Source organism: Solanum tuberosum, unplaced genomic scaffold (assembly GCF_000226075.1).
Source record: "Solanum tuberosum cultivar DM 1-3 516 R44 unplaced genomic scaffold, SolTub_3.0 scf00285, whole genome shotgun sequence".
Lineage (NCBI taxonomy): Eukaryota > Viridiplantae > Streptophyta > Magnoliopsida > Solanales > Solanaceae > Solanum > Solanum tuberosum.
Genome location: NW_006239208.1, coordinates 169,657 through 178,599, shown reverse-complemented (window position 1 = coordinate 178,599; position 8,943 = coordinate 169,657). Strand labels below are relative to the sequence as shown.

The window sequence follows — 8,943 nt, the reverse complement described above, 5'->3', positions numbered from 1 at the left end:
TTTGGTCTTAAATGGATGAAAACGTTTTTGTTCTTATTACAAAAACGTTTGGCCTTTAAATGGATGAAAACGTTTTTGTTCTTATTACAAAAACGTTTGGCCTTTAAATGGATGAAAACGTTTTTGTTCTTATTACAAAAACGTTTGGCCTTTAAATGGATGAAAACGTTTTTGTTCTTATTACAAAAACGTTTGGCCTTTAAATGGATGAAAACGTTTTTGTTCTTATTACAAAAACGTTTGGCCTTTAAATGGATGAAAACGTTTTTGTTCTTATTACAAAAACGTTTGGCCTTTAAATGGATGAAAACGTTTTTGTTCTTATTACAAAAACGTTTGGCCTTTAAATGGATGAAAACGTTTTTGTTCTTATTACAAAAACGTTTGGCCTTTAAATGGATGAAAACGTTTTTGTTCTTATTACAAAAACGTTTGGCCTTTAAATGGATGAAAACGTTTTTGTTCTTATTACAAAACCGTTTGGCCTTTAATGGATGAAAACGTTTTTTTTTTTTTTTTTATCTCAATTGATTCTCATGATCCTTTTGATTGCTCATTAAGCTTGAAATTTATTTGGACGTTTTTCCTATTCATTCTTGAGTTGGAAAACTAGATAAATAGGCTGGATGTGGCATGAAAGGGATTATCTTTGAAAAACAAATAATACTTGCCCACACAAGTATCTTGGTAGTAACAGTCAATCAGGAAATAGGAGAAGATCGTAGCTCTGGATCCTTGGCATCTGGACGACTTTTGTGGAAGATTCAACAGGTTAGTATTCTTCTAAACTCGTTTATGTTATATTGTTTAGTCTATATGTAAGATTTGTGATCCTGAATATAGCTTCCGTTGTGCATATTCTAACAGTTGTCTACATGCAAAATGAATAATATGTTTCATCAACTTGAATCGTTGACACTTGTCAAAGTGAGAATTCAAAGAAAGAGATGTTGAGTTTGAATTAAGAAAATACACTTTGAGTTTATGATTTTACAGGGACAACGTAAGAATTAAATCCTTTTCACTTTTCAAAATTTTGAACTCCAAATATTGTGTTATTTTTTAGGAAATTGTTTACTTCCTAACTTCTTTCAGCATTCACTCCAACTTCAATCAACATTCAACCCTCTTATAATGTTAGCTTTGTACTATTTTTTTTCTAGTCATTTGTACACACTTAATAAAGTTACTAATTTTATACCAATGGCTTAAGACTTATTTCTAAATATTATTAAATAAAAAGTGTTAAGAAAATTCGTACAAGTATTAGATGATAATGTACATTTTAATGGATATACTCAATTATATAAGCAATTGAATCTTTTCCAAATGCTTACCTAACTAATACAATAATAATGTTAGCGTTACAATTCCTTGCTTCAATTGAAGATTTAAACAAAATAAAATTAAAATTAACAAAGTCTTATATAAAATCAATAATTTAAGAAAGATTAAATTATAAACACTACAATTTAAGCTAAAATATTAAAAATAAGCCAAAAGTATTTTAAAATTATAAAAGTCAAAAATAAAAAACTAATCCAAACAATATTTAGAAAGAAAAATTATAAATAAAATGTTGATTAGCTAGCTTAAAAATTTGTATATAAAAAATCGATTTTTTGACCAAAAACATTCCTCAACTATACTCTATGTTTAAACCACATTTTTGCGCTATCACAATGAACAAAAATCATCGCTCAATTATCTTAAAAATGGCAAGATTCATCCTTCAATTAATTTTTGTCAAAAAACTAACGGTTGATTAACCCACAAATCCTCCATTTGTTTGCTCCCATTCTTCTCTTAGCTTATTGTAGTAATAGACAAGCCCAACTAAACTGAATGAGCTAGGAAAAGAGGTTTTCATTCTCAACTTCACAGTAGCAGTCAAGATGTTCCCATAAAAAGTGAGCAAAGTATTTCGTGCAAACTATTTTTCGCCCTATATAATTATTGATCAGATAAGCAACATAATATTATAAGAAAAAATGTATAATTTTCTCTTTATTTCCTAGACAATGAGGGAATTAGAAGTATGAAGGTAGTCTATTTTTTTTATTTTTTTTTGGTGTAAATTTGATAAACACTAGTTGTTGTATTTTTAAATATATAAAAGTAACATATTTAGATATTACAATTTATTTATTTTTGTTTCAATTTATGTGATGCTTTTTGCTTCTTAAGATTCAAATGTGAATTTTTTATAAATATTTTGCTACATATTTTTCATCATATTGTCATGACAACAATTGCAACTTTAATATGTAAAACTGTAAAAGAGGCCACATGTTTATCCATAGTTAATTCTAGCTTCATTTACGTGAAAGAAAATGAGTTTAACCGTTAGTTTCTATCAAGGAAAATATTGGAAGGGTGAATCTGGTCATTTTTAGGATAATTAAGAGATGTTTTTTGTTCACTATGGTAGTAAAAGGATGTTGTTTAAATTTAGAGCATATTTGAGGGATGTTTTTAGCTAAACGTTTACTCAAACTCCGTATAAATAGTCGGAACTCCGAATCTGAAGTGTGGAGCTCCACAAAAAATCCGGCGCCGGAGATGGACCTCGTAGCAACCCTCCAGTCGGAACTGGAGACTCTTCGAAGCAGGATGAAGGTAACATTTTGTTGATAATTTTTTAAATTTTTACTTCAAACAATAGTTAATATTCCATTATCGCTGTTTATTGTGCTGAAATCTTCCACTGGAAAAACAGGAATTGGAATCTGAAAATGCTAAATTATCTGCTCAGCTTTCGAATTGCAGTTGCCAAGAGGTTAATGCTACTTCAACAGAATATCCAGAATTTTTTTTTTGATAAGGTATAGTATTCAGATATATTCATGATTTTCTATGTGAATTTTAATGTGCTGTTATTGCTATTTAGACAAAGGAGAAAGGTAATGGAAGTGTTATGAAGAACGGAGTTTTGGAGGGTCATGGAAAGAAGAAAAATAAGCTCAGAGATTTAGGTTTGTATAAACTTCTTTTTTTGGTGATTGGAATGTATTGCTGTAGTTTTATATGCAATGAAAGCCGAAAGGGTGTCTAAAGTAGTTAAGTGTTAAAATTAGTGAAGAGAGTTGATTCGCTGATCTTCGTTTTTTCCCCTTTTTTATAACCGTGGTGTCTAGGCCAGCTTGTGCACACCTCATCTAATTCCATGAGATACCTGTCAGCTTCCACTAGCAACACAGATACTAGGTAACTCTGTCCACCAAGGCTAGAACAAATGGGAAGAAATCACGTAGTGTTTTTGTCTCTAATGGAATTTGAACTTGAGACCTCATGGTGCTCAACCCACTTCACTGACCATTAGGCCACACCCTTGGTTTAGCTATGGGTTTTCTTATGTACTGAATGAGCTATCACTTTAGTTTAAGGTGTAATATGTCAGCTATCTTTACAAGTTGATACTGTAATTTGAATTGGAAACCTGCTGAAATGTTCCTCTTTCATTTTTTGATACTGTAATTCGAAATGGAGATTGCTGAAATGTTCCTGTTTTGTTTGTAGGTTATGGCGCAATGATGCATCACTCGAAAAGATATGTTGCTTTGAAAGTTATGTATTTTGGTCTGAGGTATACATCTTGCTAGTAGTTTAGTAGGATTGCACTGTGAATGTGGCCACTGAAAAGAGAGGAAGGAAGCTCTTAGTTGAGAACATGCAAAAGACTTTCATATTCTATTTGTGTAGGATTGGCTCTTCATCAATAGCAGTTAAGTTACTTAAGTGTGAACTGGAAGTAGAGCAAAAAAGTGTAAGCAAAAAGGCTAAAAGTGGTTTAAAATATTTTGGGCAAGATAATTGTCCGCTTACTGATAAAAAAAATTATTTGGACAAGATAAATTTGGGCTTTTTACTTGTCCTTAAATTTCTTTTAGCCCTGTAAAACCATCTCATTAGTCTTAAGCACAAAGGATGTAAGGTCTCAAGAGGGACCAAAAGAAGAAAATAGAGGTAACAAAGAGATCACACAAATTTCAGTGGATTACTAAAGAAGAAAATAAGAGGTAACAAAGAGATCATACAATTTCAGTGGATTACTAAATGTTAAGTCCATAAACTCATTAGGGCATTGCTGTCTTCGTCAGACCATAGATGTGAACATAATATATAGCATAAGATTAGGCAATAAAGGAGGTGTTAACATTGGAAACAGTTGAAGAAAAGCTAAATGCACCTGGAAGAAAAAGGGGAAAGGATACTTGATTTCCTGTTAAGCTTATCTTGCAACCTCGACAAGATTTCTCGTACAGGAGAGTTAATTTCTGTTTTAAAAGAGCCTCAAACAAGGCAATACTTAAAACACAGCCCTCTTTAGGTAGCATCTAATCTTTAAGTTGGGTTTAACTGCTGAATACTTTAAATTTAAGCAACAAAGTTGGTGCTTATTGTTATTTGGATTTATTCACAGGCTTTGTCCTTCTTAGTTCCCAACAATAAGAATATTACAAAAGATATCTTATCCATTAACCAAACATCATCTTGTCTGATCATATTTTGTTATTTGACTTCTGCCAAAAGTGAGCCACTTATCAGAAGTCATTTATAATAATTTCATGAAGGAGTTTCAATCATATTTAGAAAAAAATTCCAATTTGAGATTGGGAAAAAAAAAAGAATAAGAATGTATGGTTCTAATTCATCAGATAGAATATTAAAAGAGGTGGATTAATTCATGGAATACATTTTTGATATTTTTATCTGGTGTTACTTCACTTTTGTTATAGTAATTTCTTCTACAACAATTCATCTAGAAGCAGAGATGAAGACATCTAATGCCACCTGGAAAAGGGGTGATGTACAACCAACTTAAGCTGCATCCTGATCCTAACTCCAAATGACCCTGTTAATAACTCTACATAGATTGTCTAGTGGTTCCCTGAAGTATTAGGATGGAGCTCCTTTATTTCATTCTGGAATGCTAATGGTTGCTAGTGGATCTGTCACCTTTTTTCACTTTATGCAGATTAAGTGTGATTTAAGTATTAACTAAGCTGAAGGTGCATGTACATTGTGTTTCTACCATCCTATTTTAGTTGGAGTCTGCATTTTTTTACTTTATGCAAATATTAGCAAGTCCTTGTTTATACGGTAACAGTGTTCTCATGCTGCATTACAGGTTTTATGGTTTTGCTTCGGAGGCTCAAATGGATCCCACTGTTGAGGTCTTATGTTCTCCTCTAAGATGATTTTCTTTTAAGAATTGGGCCAGCATTTAATGTGACGGACATAGACTAACCAAGTACAAGCAACAATATATTCTACATGTTTTGGTCTTACTCCTTTTTAAAATCATAGTCCATGTTTCCCGTCCTTTAAATTGAGAGACTTTAAGGACTGAAAGAGTTAATCTGGTGCTTTTCTGGGAGAATATTGTTTCCTTGCATGTATTGCACAATTTGCACTATTTAATCTTTGCACAAGTTGTTTTGGACTTTTGGTGCCTCTTCTCTCCAGTGGTAGCGCTTGGGTGACTCTATTGTTCGCATTTTAGTATCTCAATAGAGTATTTTGGTTGCATATGCCGATGGTTTCTTCATGCAGGGTGAAATTTTCAAAGCTCTAGAGAGGACAAGACTCATATTTGGAGACAAGAAGGAATTGCAATACTCACGATGTGGTAGAACCGATAAGGGAGTTTCCTCTGTTGGCCAAGTAAGTTGAAGAGCAATTAATTTGTTGTATGTTTGTTCACTAAAAGGTAACCTATATTTTGACAATGGTTTTTTTTTTGTTTTGATAATTTGACACATATCCCAAGAGAGAGAAAATATGAAACTTAATTCTTTTATCCATATAATTGTTATTTATGATTATAATTATTATTTTCTAATTTCATTTTCATTCTTTTTCTTCGTTTGCGCCTTCCTTTATTAAATCCCGAACTTTATTTGTGCTTTGTCTTAAAGCCTCAATCTAACTTATCCCTTTTTTGCGTTTCTCATCTTTGATATCACTCTCTTTTTTATGTCTTTTAAAACATATGAAATACTTGTTGCAGGTGATTGCTCTGTTCTTAAGATCAAACCATAGGGAATCAAGAGGGGACAATAAGTATCCTGGGGAAAATTCTATTGAAGAATCATTTGGTCTGCTGATATCTCCTTTCAATGTACTACTATGTTTAGCCTTTCTGATTGTCATCTGCCATGTACTTACTGTAATGCGATATGGCACACATCAGTTGCCTTCCATTTTCCCAACATTGCCTCTTATCTTCTTTCTATGCAAGTTCTGGTAGTGTAGTTTTATGGCTGTTAGGTGGCCATCTTTAGATATTGATTATGTTGGAGTACTTGGATTGCACTTTGATAAGACCTTGTATGTTTCACCAAAACCAAGACACAGATATCTCTAATTCACATTGACTACTAAAGATGTGCAAAAAGAAATTGAAGCTTCAAATCTTCCTAATTCTTTTAGTTTTGGCTTCCCTAATATCAATTTGTTGCTTTCATTTTCAGTTATTACTAACCTTTTGACACAGTTTTACATTTTCTTCACCTAGGAGAAATTGACTATGTAAGAGTACTAAACCGAGTTCTACCAAATGACATTCGCATTATGGGTTGGTCTCCTATTCCAGTTGGTTTCAGTGCAAGGTTTGTACTGCTTTGTATAACTTATGCTCTCAGCAATCGTTTAGATAGTTGGTGTTTGTTTGTTAAAGCATTTCAAACCACCTAACTCTTTCTAAAATGTCATGCTTTCTTTCAGTATGCGTACTGGACTTCATAGTATCATGCTTTTGATAATACCTAGGACAGAAATATTTTGCATTTAGCAGGGTGTGGCCTAGTGGTTTCTGAAGTGAGTGCAAACCTTGGAGACCAAGGTCCAATAGTTGAGATGTGCACAAGATTGTCCTGGCATTACCATTACCCCAAAAAAAAAGAAACATTCAAGTAGCATATGAGGTCTGGAATACAATTCACAAGGTAGGGGGTAAGGTTTGCATACACTTTACCCTCCTCTGACCCCACCTGTGGGATTACACTGGGTTTGTTGTTGTTGTAGAAACAGATTAAATTTAAAATAGGGCGGAACTCTTAAACCTTCATACAAAATCTGATTAGGGGTCTCAGCTTCTTGTGAAAATGTGCAATGCTAAACTCTATTTGGTAACTTATCATAGGCACAATTTATCAAGTTGATGTAGTCTCTAGGTATATTAGGTGCACTAATGACTAAACCTGAAAAAAGTATGTCGTGGATCCCCTTGAAGTCAACTTTGGCATCCTTATCTCCTCAAAGTTGAGAAGTTATACCATATTTTTTCAGTTCTTCATTATAGTTTTACAGCCTTTTTGCCTTTCAATAATTGCAGGTTCAGTTGCTTGAGCAGGGTGTACAAGTACTTCTTTTGGCAGGGAAACTTGAATATAACAGTGTGTACCTTTCCTTCTGAAATCAGTTGACCTGGTTATGCTGATTTACTCCAATTTTCAGCTAAACACTCCTGAATTGCTCAACAGGCCATGCAAACTGCTGCTGAGAAATTCTTAGGGGAACATGATTTCAGAAATTTTTGCAAAATGGATGCAGACAATGTGCACAACTACCGGCGGCACATAATATCGTTTGAAATTCTCCCCTTCAATGAAAGGTTTTCTAGTATTAGCTTGACACTCTGCTTTTTCTACTTATTCTCTACTTGTAGAGAGAGGATTAATAAATTGACTAGTGTGATCTTCTTGAAGTTTTATGACGCTTTGACTTATTTCCTCTCCTGATTTGGTCGTAATTTTGTAATTGTTTTCTTTGAAGCTGTGGTACTCTTGTTTCAAAAAGTCAAAGAAAGTTGCTACATTAAGCAGATAAGTTATGTTAGGAAATACTATATCTGTTCACAAGAAAGTTGATAATAACGAGTATTAAGCTATATTTTAAGATGGCGTGTGATGTGAAGATTGAGAAATCCTAGATACTGCTTTCCCCTGACGGCGTTGTCACCTGACATACATTATGCAGAAATATTTGCAAATACTTGTAAATATGCAATTGGATAGTTGGATAGGTGATTATTTTATTTTTCATTTTCCTTCTTTTGGATAATGATGGTAACATTTTATGAATATCTAGAGATCTTAAAACTAGCTGAAATCTATGTCCTTTTGTCTTCTTTTTGCAAGTGCCTCTGAGTTTTTGGGTATTTTTCCTTAATTTTGTATCATTTGTCTAGTTATTTCATGTTTGTGTAGTGTTAAGTTTGTTTATGGTCAGTACTAATTTGGACAATAACTCTATCTAGTTTTTTATCAGCAATTTAGAGCAGCTTCCTACATGATGTACTCTTTTGCTCATCATCTAAAATTTCTTACTGAAACCGGCTATTGGCTTTTTTAATACTATCCATATACTGATATATATATTGAAATGCTTTTCACGCCTTTATGTATTTTTTAATTGTAGTGACAAAGCTGATCAACTCATGATAATGAAAATCAAAGGCAGTGCTTTCCTTTGGCATCAAGTCCGGTGCATGGTTGCCGTACTATTTCTGATTGGCCAGGGTCTTGAGTCCCCTAATGTATGAAATTCATGTCCTAACAATATTTTCTCTGAAACCTGTTGCTGAAACCTTTCAATTGATGTGATCCATTTTCTGGAGAACTTAAGATTTTTCCTTTTGCTTCTTTTAGAACAATAACTAAAGTTTTGTCAATTTTGTGATGAAAACTGAAGCAGCCTGTGGAGTTCACCATAATTATATATAATACCAGATCACTGGTCAACCAAGACTACTCAACCTTGTTATAGAATGCTTTTTGTGTACTCACCACCATGTGAGTAGAATTGGGGTAGTTCGTGTATGCTTCTTGAATCTGATAGACCTTTTCAGTTTGTTCTGAGTTGATTGATGCCATTGATGTTTGGGCAGGTTGGGCTTTCTGCTATGTGGAAATCTCTTTTTTTTTTTTTTTTAACCGA

General features: G+C 33.1%; 1 protein-coding gene across 1 annotated transcript in view; it reads left to right on the top strand.

Annotated features, from left to right (window-relative positions):
• The first annotated feature begins 2,452 nt into the window (after positions 1 to 2,452).
• LOC102588947 (tRNA pseudouridine(38/39) synthase) overlaps positions 2,453 to 8,943 on the top strand; it is a 9,606-nt gene continuing 3,115 nt past the window's right edge. Inside the window, exons 1-11 of the mRNA XM_015314223.1 lie at positions 2,453 to 2,619; positions 2,720 to 2,779; positions 2,891 to 2,975; positions 3,520 to 3,586; positions 5,132 to 5,177; positions 5,557 to 5,667; positions 6,014 to 6,101; positions 6,521 to 6,614; positions 7,340 to 7,400; positions 7,488 to 7,618; positions 8,425 to 8,542. Coding sequence (XP_015169709.1) covers positions 2,470 to 2,619; positions 2,720 to 2,779; positions 2,891 to 2,975; positions 3,520 to 3,586; positions 5,132 to 5,177; positions 5,557 to 5,667; positions 6,014 to 6,101; positions 6,521 to 6,614; positions 7,340 to 7,400; positions 7,488 to 7,618; positions 8,425 to 8,542 — 1,011 coding nt within the window. The 5' untranslated portion in view covers positions 2,453 to 2,469. The remainder of the gene's footprint in view (positions 2,620 to 2,719; positions 2,780 to 2,890; positions 2,976 to 3,519; positions 3,587 to 5,131; positions 5,178 to 5,556; positions 5,668 to 6,013; positions 6,102 to 6,520; positions 6,615 to 7,339; positions 7,401 to 7,487; positions 7,619 to 8,424; positions 8,543 to 8,943) is intronic.